The sequence below is a fragment of the Peromyscus leucopus genome, chromosome 7, assembly GCF_004664715.2.
Source record: "Peromyscus leucopus breed LL Stock chromosome 7, UCI_PerLeu_2.1, whole genome shotgun sequence".
Classification (NCBI taxonomy): Eukaryota; Metazoa; Chordata; class Mammalia; order Rodentia; family Cricetidae; genus Peromyscus; species Peromyscus leucopus.
This window is the reverse complement of record NC_051069.1, coordinates 4759396-4777084: the sequence shown is the minus strand read 5'-3', so window position 1 is coordinate 4777084 and position 17689 is coordinate 4759396. Positions and strand designations below refer to the sequence as shown.

Genomic DNA, 17689 nt, shown 5'->3' with positions numbered 1-17689 from the left:
TGTCTTAATCAATTTGTTAAATAACCTGTTTCTGAATTCTAAAATAATGCTTGTTGCCCTTGACAGACTTAGGTATTTCGTACTGATTGCGTGTTTAACAAGTCTGCCCCATAAAGCAGAAACATATAAAACGTGTTGAGTGTCAGAGCTATTTTAACAGGGTTGATGTATTCCTTGGCAAAGTTAGGTCAGTAGGGAAAATTGTGTTCAATATGAGTGACTAAGCGAGACCTAAATGCCCTAGATCTAAAGTACTTGCTTTGTCTTTAGAGTTTGTTAATAAAGATGGGTCAGGGGTGGAAAAAGTCCAGGATCTGGTTTGGATTAAGTTTTTGCCACATGACTTTCTGTGATCACTTGTCTACTCTGAAGTTTAGGTTCTTCATCCTTCAAGTGAAGGATCTGGAGACAAGTAGCATCCCCAAATGGTATTTTATGAAAGACTAGGTAATTGAGGTATAGGATGTAGAAAGAATAATTTGTGGATAACCAGGCAAGAGAACTGGTTAAGCTCCACCCCATGCATGACTGAGCACGTGTGTGCTCTGTGTTTACCTGCAGGACTGCTCAGTGCTTGCCATGGCTCATAAGCATGGTGGTATCGGCCAGTCTGTAGCTTTCCCTGCCTCTTATTGGCCACGGGCTCCTCTCCCGCAGTCCTCCCCAGGGCAGCCATTGATAACTGCTGGAGGAAGCTTGTGTTTTCTTATTTAGCAAAACAGTCTGTTATGTGCTCAATTCTTGCTGTTTGGTAATTGAATGAATGCGAATCTCCTGAAAATGTGTTCCCAGAAACACAGTTTAACAAATGCTAAACTTAACCAGTCCTATGTATCTGCCCCCCTTCATTTCTGCATATTTTCTTTCCTTAGAAGTTCAGGATTTCAGTGAGCATGAGGGCAGTTGTTGAATGCTGATGGGCAGTTTCAGGGTGCTGTGCCTGACCACTTTCATTTTTCCTGCATAGCTTGTGAAACTTGACAGCCTCAGTGCCTACTGGAATGTTGGCTGCAGCATGTCTTACCGTGGATCAAGGGAACACATCTTGGTAATTTCAGTTTCTACCTTGAAGTGCCAACTACACACCAAAAGTGTGTTGGAAAGGGAGGTCCTTCATGAGGACAGGCGGTCAGTTATTTGTTTAACTGGCCTATCAACTAAATCATAAGTGTGAAAAAACTTTTGAATTCCCATCTGGCTCTTTAGAAAAGTGAGAGTCTGAAGGTCTTTTGGAAACCGTTCCCCTGACAGTGACGGGGAGACCATTACAGTACCCTCTGTGGTTGTTCATGCTCATTTTGGAGGCGTTCTTAATACGCTGTTTCCTGTGAGGAGTGTTGTGACTGTGCCACCCGTCAGACCTGGAGCGGAGTGGGTCTCACAAGGGTTGAAATAGCTATGATGACGATCTCCTACGTGGTCGATGGACGACCCAGTGTTTCAGTGTCCGGAGCCAGTGCCTTATTTCTTCAGTTAGAAGATAGGGGCAAAATTATCATAGTTTTGAATTGAATACACTTTAAGTCTCCAGAAACATTCGAACGGAGCCTCAGCCTTCAACTAGGACTTTGTGGATATTTATCTGTCTGTGGGTGGTTTTCATAGAGAAGAGCATATTTACGCTCCTAGATATTTAGGCCTTTGTATCTTTATTGTAAGGAGAAACACCTGTACATTTATGCTTTATATTTTTCTTATGGATTAGTTGTTACAAGAGCAGTGAAGGTACTGATGTGAGAACCATTCTTTTTAAACATTTTTTATATATGTGTGGCTAAGTGTGTGTTTCTCTTTCATTCTCAAATCTCTTTAGGATCAACTGAAGCGTGACATTCTTACAAGTAGAAACATCCCCCCAAACTATCAGTACAGTGAGTACCAGGGAGAGTCGATTTACAGAGGAGACATGGAGGTCAATGTTGTCACAAACGTTTCTGAACGAAGTTACTCTCACCAACAGAGTGTTAATTTTATGGTATTTGGCTGTCCAACGTGTCTACAGCTCCTCAGGACTCGACTGCAACCTTGCAGCACTGGAGAATGGTGGAGGAGGGCGGAGGAAGAGCTGTGGCCACTCCTGCCGCCAGCCTCCTCCGACCTCTGTGACCTCTGTGCGTCCTCCTGTCTGTGGGCTTTTTTTTTTTTTGTGTGGTTTGGGCTCCTCCCCTCCCCTTCTCTCCCCTCAGTCTTGATCCCTTGCTTCCCCTTTTTCTCTTTTTTCTTCCCTCTTTCCCTTTTGGAGTCTTTAGGTTTGTGTTATTCAGGTCACTTCTAGCAGTGTAAGCCAACCACACTGGATTTTAAAAAGTGAACTTTGTACAGTTTGGGGCAGTTTCTCCTTTATTTTTGGACAGGGCTGCCTGCTTTTCTATTGACTGCATCTGCTTCTCCGTTTCAGTTTCACCCGAGAAGCTGTTTGTTTTTATTCAGTGAACTTTGTAATTCTTCATAGTCAGTCCTAGCGTCCACGTCCGTTTCCTTCCATATTTCAGTTGTCCTGGTTCTCTGTGGTTTTCTTCCTGTCCTTTGTAGCTCATTGCCACTAGATTATGGCATTTTCTGTTTTGTTCATACGTCTGAATAATGACAACATTTTCAAGTGTTCCCAGTTTGTAAAAAATTTCCGTTTCATTGGTAAGATAACTTGTTCAGAGAACGTACAACGTAATTCTCTGACATTCATGAATAATATGTCAGTTAAAATGTTATACAATCTAATGAAAATTACAATTACCATAAAGCAATACATCTATATGGCTTTCATACTATTTATAGTCATCATCCCTAGGAAACTTTTTGCTTTTACTATCACTTAACCTCAAGAGTATTTTCAGTTTTTCCTAAGGTTGTCCGTGTGTGATCAGTTTGAAAACAGTATACTGTAATTTGTTTCCTAGGATGATTTTATTTATGTTTCTGTTTCTAAATTTTGTCAATGATTAAGATAGAAATTAGATTTTACTTTTACAATAAATTACTAAATCACAGAGAAACCCAGTTGTAGACAGGAACTGTCTGTGTTCCACATACTCCCTACCTGGAAGCACATGACTCCAGTTAACTCTAGGGAGATTGGGTTTAGCCTATAAGCTTCCTAATTTGTTTTACACAGATAAGTGGATCCTTGTATATCTCTCCCTCTTCTCTCTTCTCTCTCCCTGTATATCTGACTCTGTCTCTGTTTCTCTCCGTTTCTGTCTCTCTTTAAATTGAAAATGGATTTTTTTCATACAATATATTCTGATCACAGTTTTCCCCACCTCCTCCCTTCCCAGATCCTCTCTGTATCCTCATCCATCCAACTCCACACCTTCTTCCTCTCTCTTTAGAAAACAGGCAAATACAAAAACAAACAAATGAGAATAGAACAAAACAGAGAAAGAAAAACAACAAACAAAAGCATGAGAAACACACGTGCAGAGACACAGGCACACAGAGAAAAGCCAGAAAAACACAGAAATGGAAACCATAATATGTAAACAAAACACTAGTAAGGTTAAAAAAATGCCCAGACAAGGTATAATGAGACAAAAAAGAAAAATCTCCAAAAATACCACTGAGTTAGTTTTGTGTTGGCTGTCTATTGCTGGGCATGGGCCAGTCCTTAAGTGTGGTTTGTATACCCAGAGAGACTCCCTTGGAGAAACTAAGTTTCCTTTGTGAAGTTGTCAGATGGAGACAACTTCTTGGTTAGGGATGGGAAATCATGTCCACTTCCCCCTCTTAGTGCTGGGACCCCCTCTGGCTTGGACCCTTGCAGGCTCAGTGCATACTGCCACTGTCTTTGTGGGTTCACATGCCTTGCACATTTCCTGATGGTGATTTTCTTACATATGCATGGCATTTACTTTGTCACTTTCAAAGTGCGGTAGTCTCATAATTATTCCTAGTTGTTCATAGTTAAGAGCATATAATCATACCATCTGTCTTCCCATGTGATGTCAGTTTTCCAGCCAATATCAGCCTCTGCAAAACTCTGCATGAATCCCTGTGCAGAATCAGAGTTCAAAACACCCAAACTTGATGGGAACATCGAAGTACAAAATATTGCCATCGAGCTGACGAAGCCTCAGGTAAGGTTCCCTTGGATACCTCTGGCTTTAATCAGCTTTGAATCCTGATTTTCAGTTGTCCTTGTCCTGGTCATTCTCTATGGTCTGGTGGTCTGGTGGTCCTTTTGTTTCATTCTGTTGGCAGTGAATGCAAAAAAAAAAAAGGTGGGTTGTGGGGGACTTAAAAGAGAAATTTCAGACAGACAGTTTCCTTTAATCTGACCTTTTTCACAAATGATACTTGATCTTATTAAATTGTAGTGGATGATATTTCCTTTTAATTCATAATTATAGGAGAATTGTAGTGTTTTTCTTCTCCTTTTCTCTTCTCATCTTTTAGACTGTGTGCACGCAGCGTGTGTGCATGAGTTTGGGGTTGGAAGACAACTTGAAGTTATCTGCCTCCACCTTTTAGGCTCTGGGAGTTGAACTCAGGTTGGCAGGCTGGGCACAAGCCTTTCCTCCCTAAGCATCTTGCCAGCCACTTTTTAAAAAACTTTATTTATTTCTATTTATATGTAGTGTGTGAGCCTCTGAATATATGGGCTTGCAGGAAACTAAGGAGATGAGGTGAGAGTGTTGGGTTCTTTAAAACTGGAGCTATTGGAGGTTGTGAGCTGCCATGTGGGTGCTGGAATTAAACCCCAGATCCTCTGCAAGAGCAGCCCCTGCTCCTAACCGCTGACTCATCTCTCCAACCCCATTGCCTCAGTTTTTAATAACAGACACTCAAGTGCCACTCCTTTAGTTTTTAAGAGCAACTGTCTTTCCTGTGTTTGTTTTCCGGTGTGGCTATAGGCTTGGAGGCTTTGCATAGCAGCCCTGGAGATCTGAATTGAGAGGATGAGGAGTGTTGATACCTGGGCATTTAGTTTAATGCTGTCTAATAAACAGAATGTAAATGGCCTTTGTCACTCCAGCTTTTCTAGTAGCTACATCACCAAAGGGGAAAATAACTGCTTTTCATCTGTTTATTCTTTTTTTGTTTGTTTGTTTGTTTTTGGGTTTTTCGAGACAGGGTTTCTCTGTGTGGCTTTGCTCCTTTCCTGGATCTCGCTCTGTAGACCAGGCTGGCCTCGAACTCAGAGATCCGCCACGCTCTGCTTCCTGAGTGCTGGGCTTAAAGGTGTGCACCACCACCGCCCGGCTCGTCTGTTTATTCTTGGTGGTCCAGAACTCACTATATAGCCCAGGATGGCTTTGAACTTGCAGCAATCCTCCTGTCTCAGCTTTCTGAGTACTAGGGTTATAGATGTGTGCCACCATGTCTAGTTTAGAACAAACCTGAATAATCTATTTTACTTAATGTTTCTATAATTTTATTTTATAACATTGTGAATATAAATTGTAACTAGAATTTTGTATCCTTTCTCCCTAATGTCTTTGAAATCTGGGATATAGTTCATTGTTGAAGTTTAGGCTAGACACATTTCTCAAATAACCCTTGGGTAGAATTGTATTGAGGGAAATTCAAAGGAAGCTAGACCTTATTCTGCTTGAGCCTGGGATCCTTCTCACCCATTTCCTGTGTGTTTCTCTTCATTTGAACTGTTTGTCAGGCTTACACAACACAAAGTTGTGTTGGTAGTAAATTGAGTGCTTAAATAGCTTCATCTTGCTTATGCATCCATTTTTCTGGAGCAGATTGAGAGTTAAAAAATGAGACAAAAAATTGGCAAAAATGAGGGTCCAGATGAAAAGCAGACAGGTTTAGAAACACAAATACAATCAATACTGGGAGACACACCATTTCCCTATTGCATTTATTTCCCATTTTAGAATATCTGAAAAAAAACGAAGTCTATTATTGGTCATGTGACAGTCTTAATACCAGCACAGTTGTCTTTTATAGAAGAACTTAAAATATTGTGCTTTAATTTCTAATTGATAATCTCAGGTTTAATCAGGTGTAGTTGGTATATTATTGAATTATCAGAGATTTTGGGTTTCTCAAGAAAGAGAGAATTAGATATAATTTTTATTTGCATGTTCACTGTAACAAACCTAATTTTGCTCTTGTCTCAATAGTACTTAAGCATGATTGACTTTTTGGAGTCACTGGATTATATGGTTAGAAATGGACCATATAGGAAGTACAAACCTTGCTTACCACTTCATACCAATGTCGACAGTGGTAAGTTAGAATTTGTTCTTTTAACTTAAAAATTATTCTCTCTCTCTCTCTCTCTCTCTCTCTCTCTCTCTCTCTCTCTCTCTCTCTCTCTGTGTGTGTGTGTGTGTGTGTGTGCATGTGTTGTAGATGTGAAGATGCGCTTGCCTGTGTGACTGTTTGGAGACTGGAGGTTGATGCCCTCCTCAATTGCTTCTCTATTCTCAGTCCCTATTTTTTGGGACATAGCCTCTCCCTGAATTCCGAACTCTCCCATTTCAGCTCTGCTGGCTGGCCAGCAAGCCCCTGAGCTCTGCCTTTTTGTTCCATTCCCCTTCTCCCCAGCACTGGGACTGTAGGTGTGCACCAATGAACCCAACTTTTATATGCGTTCTGGGGGTGCAAACACAGGTTCTTGTACTTGCTTATCCAGCACATGGACCACTGAGTCATTGCCTTAGCTCTTGTTCTTTTATTTTATGAGAAATGAATAATTATATAGTCCGGGCATTCAGAGTTAAGAAACCTTTAAGGTCTTGTTGTCTAGACTCTTCCAAAACAATAGGAAAAGAGAGATTTTTTTTTTTCTGTGTGTGTTACTGTTGTTGTTGTTTTTTCCTCACAAATACTTCTGGATTCCCAAAGTTTTGTCTTTGCATTCAAGACCTTGAGCATGTTTCAAAAAGTCTTTTCAGTCATCCATATGGACTCAAGATTACAATCAGTAGAACACAGCCTACAGGCATGTTTCACTTACCAGTGGAGATCTATTATGTGACATGCTTTTCATGGTTGTGTGGGCATCATGCAGTGTGAGCTCAGATAGCTGTGACATCACAAGATATAAATACAATTGTCTGAAGCCGTTGTGCTGTATGTGGTCTGCCATGTAGCATGAAGTTGCTGTCCAGCACGTGACTGTACTGTTTTCCACATACATCATTTTGTGCTTTTGTGGGTTTGCTTTGGCATATCCTCTTCTGGGTGTTTCTTCGCTCACTCTGTTTAGGTCAGAGAGTTGTACAGGGGCTTGCAGTGTTATTGTTGGAGGTATTGGAAGAAGGCGAAGAAGAAAACAAACAAACAAAATCAACAATGTGGTGTCTCTGAAAAGTCAAAACCATTTTCTTACATCTGTATATTCCTGTGCACATTAACAAAATTTGACTTTAGGTGGAAATATGCAATTGATTCTGTTCTTGAAGTTCATATAAGAAGATATACTCAGATGTGGTCATGGAGTAACATAAAAAAACACAGGCAGTTACTCAAGAGTTACAAAATTGCCTACAAAAGCAAGTTAACACAAACGAAAGTCTCAGAAGAACTACAGAAACAAATTCAGGTATGTTTTGAATGTTAGTATTGCTGTATGTCTGATCACCCTTTAATATTCTCTGTTTGTTTATTCAAGACAGGGTCTCACTCCATAGCCCTGGCTGGCCTGGAACTCACTCTATAGACCAGGCTGAGATCTGCCTGCCTCTGCCTCCTGAGTGCTGGGATTAAAGACCTGCACCACCACACCCAGCTATTTTAATATTCTTATGTATACAGTTTGAATTAGAATATAATTTGACAAAGAACAGACTCATGGGTTTGAGAATAATTACATGAGAACATAGAGTATTCTTTATTTTTTCTTTTCTTCCTTTTTATTAACCAACCGTCCCTTTTCCCTATCATAATGTCACATATGGTAAAACTGCTACAGACTATTTGGGAAAATGAGTTTGGTTTTTCTAATAATGTTTAGAAAATGGACATCAGACTCATTTAAATGTTCATTTGTTAGATCTTGTTTTGTTGATAAAAATTCCCTTACTTATATAGTAGTGGTCTCTCCCTTTTAGACCTTAAAGAATTATTTAGAAGCAAAACCAAACAGAAACCCATTCTTTCTGAGAAAGGCTTGGGGTCTTCCTTGTGCCCTGAATACAGAACTTGCTTACTAGCATCTGGTGCCATCGAGTCACGGTGTCCAGGATGTGAGACCGGACTGGACTCTTGTACTTAGGAACCATGGCAGTCACTAGTGTGAGACATCAGGAAGAGCATAGGTGTGGAGGTGAAGATCCGGAGTCAGGCGCTTGGTGCTTACCAGATGTTCTGGTCACAGACACAGGTTCCTCAGCTTCTGAAGTTGAGTGTTTCTCCTCAGGAATAAAGTGAAAACTACATCTGTCTCACAGTCCTAAGGGATGTATAAACAACGTTAATGAATGACCTGAGATACGGGTCATCCAGTAAATGTTAGAGTCCCAATGTCTCCTTTACTTTATGTGGTGACTTACATCCCTCCCTGCTTTTTTTTTGTAATGATATAGTGGCTATAAAATAATACAGAATAGGGGAGAGTAATAAGTAAGGATTTTACACACACACACACACACACACACACACACACACACACACACACCTAAAGTGAGCCTCCTTTTTGGATTCTTTTTCAAATTTTATGTCTTTAAAATTATGTATATATGCATGTTTGTGTGTGGATTTGTACACGCAAGTACAAAGTACAAAGAGGCAAGAAAGGGGCATCGGATGCCCTGGAGCTGGAGTTAGAGGTTGTGAGCTGCCAGAGTTGGGTGCTGGGAACTGAACTCCAGTCCTCTGCAGGGGATCCAGGGCTGTTTTCTAGCTATCTCTTCAGCCCTACCTAAACCTTTTTGTTGTTGTTGTTTTTTGGTTTTTTCAAGACAGGGTTTCTCTGTGTAGTTTTGGTGCCTGTCCTGGATCTCACTCTGTAGACCAGGCTAGCCTGGAACTCACAGAGACCTGCCCGGCTCTTCCTCCCGAGTACTAGAATTAGAGGTGTGAGCCACCGCTGCCTGGCCTTCTAAACCTTTTAAAAGGTGTATCTATTTTATTTATGTGTGTGAGTGTTCTGCCTGCATGTATGTCTGTGCATCACGTGTGTGCCAGGTGCCCGTGGAGGTCAGAAAGGGCATTGGATCTCCTGTTGCAGAGGAGCCTCTATGGGGATTCCGGGAACTGAACTTGGGTCCTTTGTTAGAGAAGCCAGTGGTCTTGACCTCTGAGCCATCTCTTCAGCCCCAGCACAGCTCCCATCGTAAACATTCTTGTTTTTATGTGCAATCATTTACAATGTCTTCCAGAAAAAAAACCCAAAAAACTTTATTTTCAAACTATTTAAGAGGGATTCCATTTTTTTTCTTATAAAACTTTCCTTTCTCTTACTATGGAAATTAAAATAATTGAAAGCCTTCTGTACATTTTAGCTCATGCTTTCCTTAGGCCACCACCAGTGTTCAGGACTGGGTGAGTCCATCAGTCAGAGAGTATGGCTTTTACCTAATCATTATTTCTCTTCTTTTGCAGGACTTGGAGAAGAGTCTCGATGTGTTTAACATAATTTTAGTGAGACAACAAGCACAAGTTGAGGTAATCATTTTTTATGATTTTAGCTGACTTTATTCTTTCTTAATCATGTTTCTGTCACTACTTTAAATCCAGAATGGAGAAATCTTCGTTTTATGGGAAGTTGCTGAGGTTTACCCGAATGAGAATAGAGATTAATTCCCTATTGCTTCATTTAGTCTCTCGAGAAAACTAACTGGGAAAAAAGCCACTAACATGCAAAGGAAGAGCTTTCAAACTGTGTAATCTAAAATTTATAAAAAAGTAAATCTAAGTTCTCTATCATTCCAGCAACTTGAAACTTTGCAGTTTACATTCTGCATCAGGCTCGTGGTTTTCCTTATGACTTAACATACTTAAGCATTTTTCCCCCTTTTTCCTGTCCTCTTCCTTCTTATCTCTTCCTTTCTGCTATCTTTCTCTTATTTTCCAAAATCAGAACCAATTTGTCGATAATGTTTTATCCTGCCTGTCCACCAGGACTCTTTGTACCTGTTTTTTGTCATTTCTCTTCCTTTTCAGTGATTAAAGATGAATTTCAGATTAAATAGAGCTTATAGAACCATTAGAAAACATAGATCAGCAGAAGAAAGGCTATGCTCTCGTTGTGTCATCTGGAATGCTGAGCTACTGCCCATAGCTGCCTGTCTTTCCTTTTAAGTCCTTCCTAGAGCTCTCGAAGGCATACCACCCCTGTTCTGTGATTCTGGGGATTGAGCCATGCTGTATCATTCAGCTGTCTGTCCAGTCCATACTCATTTTAAAGTGTGACTAAAGCACATGTACTTACTCATTTATCTAGCAAAAACTTAACGAATTTCTGTCATTCTAGATTATGGTTAAGTGTGTGGACTTGAAGGTCAGATGGTCCCAGTTGTATAGGCTTTTGACTTTGTGACCTGAGGCTAGCTGTTTAATCTCTTTGTGCTTTGGTTTTCTCATTTATAATGGGACCTGTGTCCTGTGTTTATTGTGGGGGTATGTGATAATCCATTTAAAACACTTGGACTGTTATGGGCCCGGCCCTCAGGAATGACTAAGTAAGTGATTCTTTTCTCCTTCTTCTTTGTCATTTGTATTAGCACATGGGAGTGAGCAACAAAGAAATCCCTTCCAGTGGGAGAGAAGGATAATAAACATACAGTTAAACATAAACATAGAGTGCTGGGGCTAGACCGTGAGGATAATTGGGGTTGCAGTTTTAAACAGGAGGCCAGAGACATCTTCACTCAGAAAGGGAGATTGGACTGATGACCGAAGGAGGGTGAGGGAGATGCCAGGGAGTTGTCCAAGGGCAGAGCTGAACCAGCAGGAGAGAATACATGGTCCCAGTTTAAAGGATTTGGGCTGGGAGCTCATGGGGCTCCTTCAGGGGATGCTGTAAGGGAGGGGAGGGGGGCAGCCACTGTGATGTACAGGAAGTGGCAGAGTGTAGTGGAGGTGGTGCTGCTGGGAACCGGGAGATCACCATCTTGGGTAGGCTCTTCTTAGAAGCAGCTGTGGGTTTGGGCTTTTATTCTGGCTTGGCAAGTCTTTAATATTGCTTTTGAGAAACAGGATGTTGTGACTGGGCATGCTTTAGAACTCATCCTAGCTGCTTTGCAAACAGCTGTAGGAGAGAGGATGAGGGTACAAATAGGGAGGCCACTTGGTATTGACCTGATTGGGTATGGGTGACAGGAACATGCTGGAGATTGGTTACAGTGGAATAGATACAGTGTGCTAGAGTCTAGATGTTTTGAAGGCAGAACCCATATTACCCGAGATAGGTTAGATATGAGAGTTAGAAAGCCTTGGGTTACTTTGGTATAGACAGTTGAAAGTGTAGATCTGTCATCAGATAAGATGGGGAAGACTGGGTTGGAACGGCTTGGGTGTGATGTGAGAAGATCAGAGTTCACATCAGATGCAGGAATATGAACTCAGAGCTCAGAAGAGAAGTCTATGCTGCGCGTATCAGTTCAGGACGTGGTAGACCAGTGAGATGGAATAAAATCACCTAAGGGAGTAGAGGGGAGTTGCAGAGATTGCAAGTCTTCTGTTGTCATGCTCAGAGAGATGGGAAACGACTCAGAGGTGACCAGTGGGTGGTGCGGAGTTGAAGGAGGGAGCTGTGTCAACATAGCTCCAGATCCAGGCAGAAAAGGGCTGCCAGGAGAGTGACCTGACCACCTGTGACTACCTGTGACCGATGCACCTGAGTGGCTGCTGAGCTTCAGACCCAACCTGTTACATGTGTGGAATGCTTTCAAATAATCTTCCTTTCTTCTTTCCTTTTCGGATGACTGACTGTCTCTGTCTATCTGTCTTTCTTGCTCATTCTGTCTATACACAAACACTACATGCAAATTGTCTATATAAAATATATATAATACAAACACACAGTGTGTAGTATATATGCACATATATGTTAATGCTAGAATGAAAATACCCTGTTTAATACATCTTGATAGCTTTTCCTATCTATTTCTCTCTTCACTCTTGAATGCTTGCACTCATGGGTGACATAAGACAAACACTGAACATATTCCCCCTGCTTAGCCTTATATTCAGTCATCAAACTCCTCTTTCATTATAGAACTTAACTCTTTTGACTTCTCTTTTGTATTGTTTTTACTTTTTATTATGGGATACTTAAGTATGTTAATGATTTGGTATCCATTGAAAAGTCTCTTGAAAGTGAATTGGCAGATCGTTAAAATCGGGGAATGAGAAGGTAGAGTCTGAATCATTTACCCCTTTTCTTCATACTTGTTTTCTGGTTTTGAAAGATGGGCTAAGAGAAGGATCAGTAGGAAGCGCATTAGGATTTATTTCAGGCCAGAGGTGAGATGGGATTTGAGGACTGTTTCTGTGACTGTCTCCCTCCTACAGTGAACTAGTTAGCAAACCAGTAATGTGTGTAAATTCTGAAATGTCCTTTTTAGATTACTCCATCATGGGTGCAGAAGTCTCTTCCTTTAAAGAATCCTTTTCATTTTATAAACCTGTTCTAGTGTCTCCTTAGACACCTGCACATTACAGTACACAGGGAAATTCGTGGAGTTCTTGGCTATAGCTAAACAGCGCGTTTTCCCCCAAATTCTATCAGTAGGTGCGGGAAGTAAGTTATCTGTAGACCATACTGTCCAGGCCATACTGTGAGCATCATTTCAGAAAGAATTGGCCTCCTCTCCTGTCTTACTCTATTGAAGCATTAAACAAAACTGACCATGGTTATACTTAACCGTGAACAGAGTGTTTCTTCTGAATGAATCTTCAATTTTTATTTTTCAGGTCATTCATTCTGGGCAGAAGTTAAGGAAAAAGTCTACTGAGGCAGGCGAGAAACGTGGCTGGTTTAGTGGGTTTTGGGGAAAGAAAGAATCTAAGAAGAAAGATGAGGACTCATTGATCCCTGAAAGTAAGTCTCAAGGCAGGCAATCATCATTCACTGGGAAGGAACAGCCATGCAGATTCTGTTTCACATGCCCAGCAGAGGAACACATGAACACATGGGACAGGCTATGGAATTGATTTCTTTTTCTACCTGGAGTAGAACTTGAAAGTTCTTGAGAAATGACTTGTGAGAAATTTAACATGTTCATGCTTAGAGGTCTCAGCGTTCTGTATTCCTTTTTGTGAAATTTTAGATGGGTTTTAGTGACAAGGTAAGTTTTGAAATTTTCAGCAAATTTAAAAATGTGTATACCTGAGAACTGAATTTCCTTAGCAGTGAGTATCTTTTTGTAGTTTCTTAATACAAATAGTCAAATACAGGGTGGTTTTATGTTTGTTTGTTTGTTTGTTTTTTAAATGAACCAGAGTGTTAGAAGGAATTAGTTGGCTGATTTTGCTTTAGCATTTGTGTCTGTGGACTTTTTTTCCCCAACATAATATTTTTATTGATTATTTTTAAAAAATTTGTCTTTAAAACCTTAGCCATTCATTTCCTAAAAGACCGTCTTGTCTCATAGCCATCGATGATCTCATGACTCCAGAGGAGAAAGACAAGCTCTTCACTGCCATTGGCTACAGTGAGAGTACCTACAACTTGGCTTTGCCCAAGCAGGTAGGTGTTGGGTGCCTTCACAAGTGTCTTGATTCACTTGCTGGGTTATCTTGAGTTGGGCTAACTTAGTGATGCTCTTAAGTAGCTACTGAAAATGTGTTGTCTTTAGTTTGGTTGCCTAATGCTGTTCTGGAGCCTTCCCAGTCAAAAGTCTCAACTGTAGGACAGCTTCATTTAGTGAGTAGAGGAAGAACCTGGTGAAAATCCTCATTAGAGCGTGTGGTTGAATCTTTGAGGTGTTTTTCTTGTGAAGTTTAGTGCATAGCAAGAGTGAACAGATCAAAAGCATTCTGTGTATTTGACAGGTTGAAAAGTCACTGGCTACAGGGACTGCCAGTGTCAAGGTTTGCAATATTGCAACCATCCTAGAATCCCCACACCTTCCCCATCTCTTCTCCAGGTATAACAGTGTCAAGGTTTGCAATATTGCAGTCATCCTAGAATCCCCACACCTCCCCCATCTCTTCCCCAGATATAACCAGCGTCCTGATCTGTACCACGGTCACTTCTTTCCTTTCCTTGGGTGTTTTGCTATGGACACCGTGATTTTGTTCTGCGTATTTTTTCATCTTTCTGTAAAGGGAAGCACAGAGCATGTTTTCTCTTGTCTGCCAGTGTCCTTGGAGCCTTCTCTGCGTGGCACCTAATGTATTTTACTCATTTTCATTGCTGTGCAGGAGTCTATCACTTGAAAATACCAGAACTTACTTATTGGTGCTTTTGTTGAAAAGCATCTGGGTTGTCTTTATTTTTAGTTCGCTTGCCCCCCCCCCCTTTTAAACTGTATGTTTTCATTCCCACTGAGTAAATAACTGGGAGTGAAATTGTTGGGTCATAGGGTAGATGTATGTATAATGTGAAACAAGAAGTTCCCCACACATCACTCATTGTGATGGCTGTTCTTCACATGTTTACTTTGAGCCATTCTAAGGGGATGACGTGCAATCCCACTGTATTTTTAATTTCTATTTTTCCTGATAATGATGTTGAGCTTGTTTCTGTGGCTTGTTGACCCTCCTGTGTGATCATTTGTAAGTGCCCACCTTAAGTGAGGTGAGGAGGTTTGTTCTCCACTGCTGACTGTGGGACTCTTTGTGGGTTTACCTACAGGTTTTGTGTCTTGTGCTTTTGGGAAAAACATGCTGCTGTGGTACCGTTAGAGATTATGTTGACTGCAGAGATGATTTTGGGGAGATGGAAAGTGTCATCCAGTTGCATCTTGGGTTGACATTGCCTTAATTTCCCTTCTCTTGAGTGATGTCTGCTGGTTTCTTGCCTCTAGTGAAGATCTGTTTGTAATTAGTTTCCTAAATTTTTGCTTTTTTCTAAAAATAACTATTGTTTTCCCATGTGTCTTAAAGATACTCCCCAGCCTTTGTGTTTAAGATTCTAGGTTGTTGATTCCTTTTTAAAAAGAGTTTGAGTCCATGATTTTATTGCTGTTTGGCTTACACTGTTTGTCAGTACATTCAGCTGTGATCCGTACTGTATCCAAGTGACATTTATGTTCATTCACTTCCTTTGTATGCTGTTTTAATCAATGAAGGGCATTTTTATTTACTTAAATTTTTCATAGTACAATTTTCTAATTTTCCTGTCTTCTTGAGAATTTCATATAGGAATGCAATGAAATATGATCAAACCCATCTCTATTTCCCTCTTCCACCTCCCCCATCCCCCGACGTCCCCCTCCTGACTGTTACTGTTTTCTTCCTCCATCCCCCATTGTTGTCTGGAAACTCACCAAGTCCACTTGATGTCGCTCACGCAAGATACGGGCCATGGAGCGGAGAAATCTTGGTGTTTAACTCGTTCGGTTTTCAGCATTTGCTGTGGTATACATTGACATCTGCTCTTGTTCACGTGGTTTGGCTCTCACAGGTCTCACCAGTGTGAATAGTGTCTGCCACAGTGCTTCCTCACAGTGTGAGCCGTGCCCTTGTGCTGTCCTCTGTCCCCTTCTCCGCTCTCTGCGTTTCAGTCTTTCCGCTCTTCATTTGGAGAGTTTCCTCTGATTCCCTTTAGCTGTGTGTTCCCGGGTCTCGACCAGACCAGATGATCGATCGCGGTTCCTCAGTGCCGCGGCCTTGTTCTAGACTCACCTCAGAGGCTGTCTTCATGCTCTTAAAAGTTCACACGCTCTGCGGGGAAACACGTCCCAAATTCTTTTCCTCAGCTAGAAGATTGGTGACATGCTAAGTTTGCTTAAGTGGAAGCTTTTCAGTGGAGATTTTCTTCCTCTAAAGGATTGTCACTGTTTCTTTAAAACTGAGCAAATGAGCTGGGATCGTTTGTAAGTGTGCTGTCTGTCCAAATAGCCTTGCGTTGAGTTTTCTAGTCTGTTCAGTTATGGAGAGTATGTAGAATATGTCGGTGCTAGAACCTGTAGGTTTTGTTGAGTCATTTGATAATTCGACATATTTAAGATGAAACCATGAAAGTCAGAATTCATTCCCATGATAACCATTTTCATGCATTCCTCTGTTTAGTATGTGGCCCATATACTGACTCTGAAGTTGGTGAGCACCTCTATTATAATAAGAGAAAACAAGAATGTTCCAGAAATCTTGAGGATTCAGATAATTGGCTTGGGTACCCAAGTATCCCAGCGACCAGGAGCACAAGCACTTAAGTAAGTTTTTAAGAAGTTAACTTCATTTTCATTTACATTTAGGATTTTAGGCTCCAAATATATATTTGGTTTTTTTGAGACAGGGCTTCTCTCAGTAGCCCTGGCTATCCTGGACCTCACTCTGTAGACCAGACTGGCCTCAAACTCAGAGAGTTTGCTGCTTCTGAAGATTTACCTGCTTCTGCCTCCCAGATATTAGGATTAAAGACATGTGCCACCACTGCCCAGCTCAGTTATGTAATCTTACGCAGCATGAAAGAAGATTTGTTTATTTTTTATGGTGAATGGTATAAGTCACTGTCCTATCTTTCCTCCTTGCCTCTGCAAGTGTTTGTCAGGCAGTGTTTTATTAGAGTGTCTGCACACGGCAGCTGTTCAGGGTGTAGTACATTTCTGTTTTCAGGACTTTTACATTGCATTTGGTAAGAGTATATACAAAGAATTAGTTCAAGACCATTTAACACATTAGACAACTTACCGTGGAGCATGGTGTGAAATGCCCACAGGTAGACTGCATGGCTCAGTTGTGGGCAAGAATAACCGAGACAGTAGGAGTTGGAGGCAGCTGGATGGGAAGGATGCCAGGAGAAGCAGGAGGAGGATGTGGGAGTGGCGTGGACACAGGATGGTGGTATTATCTGTGTTTAAACACCATGACCAGGACGTGTGCCATGTGCTGGGGTTGACTAAAGTGGGTTTTTATGTGGATGGTAAACAGCTAATAAGACAGTGACTGACAGCAACAGAGGCAGGTGTTGTAGGTAAACCAAGGCCAGCCTAAGAAGATGAGCTGTGACTTTGGCCATGGGGCTGGTTCTCAAAGGAAGTTTCAAAGGAATAGTTGTCACTTCACCTGTTACATGCTTGCTTTTTCCTTATTGGATAGGATAGAAGCAAAATTAGAACACTGGTACGTCACAGGCTTGCGACAGCAAGACATTGTGCCATCACTGGTGGCTTCCATTGGCGACACTTCATCGTCCTTGCTCAAAATTGAGTTTGAAACCAACCCTGAGAACAGTCCTGCTGACCAGACTCTGATCGTTCAGTCCCAGCCTGTGGAGGTCATCTATGACGCTGTAAGTGCAGGCAGGGGTGACTTCAAGCTGTTGGGGAGTTGGCTTAATATGTAAGTGCACTTGATATGCAAACACGAGGCTCTGAGTTCGAATTCTCAGCATCCAAGTAAAACACCGGCATGGGCATGTGTGTGCCTGCAACCCAGCACTGTGGGAGGTGGGCAGGAGGATTGCTGGGACTTGTTGGCTGCCAGCCTAGCTCCGTGTTCAGTGAGAAGCCCAGACTCAAGGGGAGAAGTCTGGGAGTAACAGGACAGGACAGCGTGCTCTCCTCTGGCCTCTGCACACATGGGTGCACTCACCTGCACATGCGCATGATTATATATTCCGTACACATACACCATATACACACACAAAATTTTTTAAACGTTTTTTTAGTGT

The 17689-nt window shown here is 41.4% G+C and overlaps 1 protein-coding gene across 1 annotated transcript in view; it reads left to right on the top strand.

Moving 5' to 3' along the window:
- Nucleotides 1-6100: 6100 nt before the first annotated feature.
- Vps13c (vacuolar protein sorting 13 homolog C) overlaps nucleotides 6101-17689 on the top strand; it is a 95021-nt gene continuing 83432 nt past the window's right edge. Inside the window, exons 1-7 of the mRNA XM_028866011.2 lie at nucleotides 6101-6186; nucleotides 7336-7507; nucleotides 9508-9570; nucleotides 12823-12949; nucleotides 13503-13597; nucleotides 16087-16229; nucleotides 17116-17308. Coding sequence (XP_028721844.2) covers nucleotides 7391-7507; nucleotides 9508-9570; nucleotides 12823-12949; nucleotides 13503-13597; nucleotides 16087-16229; nucleotides 17116-17308 — 738 coding nt within the window. The 5' untranslated portion in view covers nucleotides 6101-6186; nucleotides 7336-7390. The remainder of the gene's footprint in view (nucleotides 6187-7335; nucleotides 7508-9507; nucleotides 9571-12822; nucleotides 12950-13502; nucleotides 13598-16086; nucleotides 16230-17115; nucleotides 17309-17689) is intronic.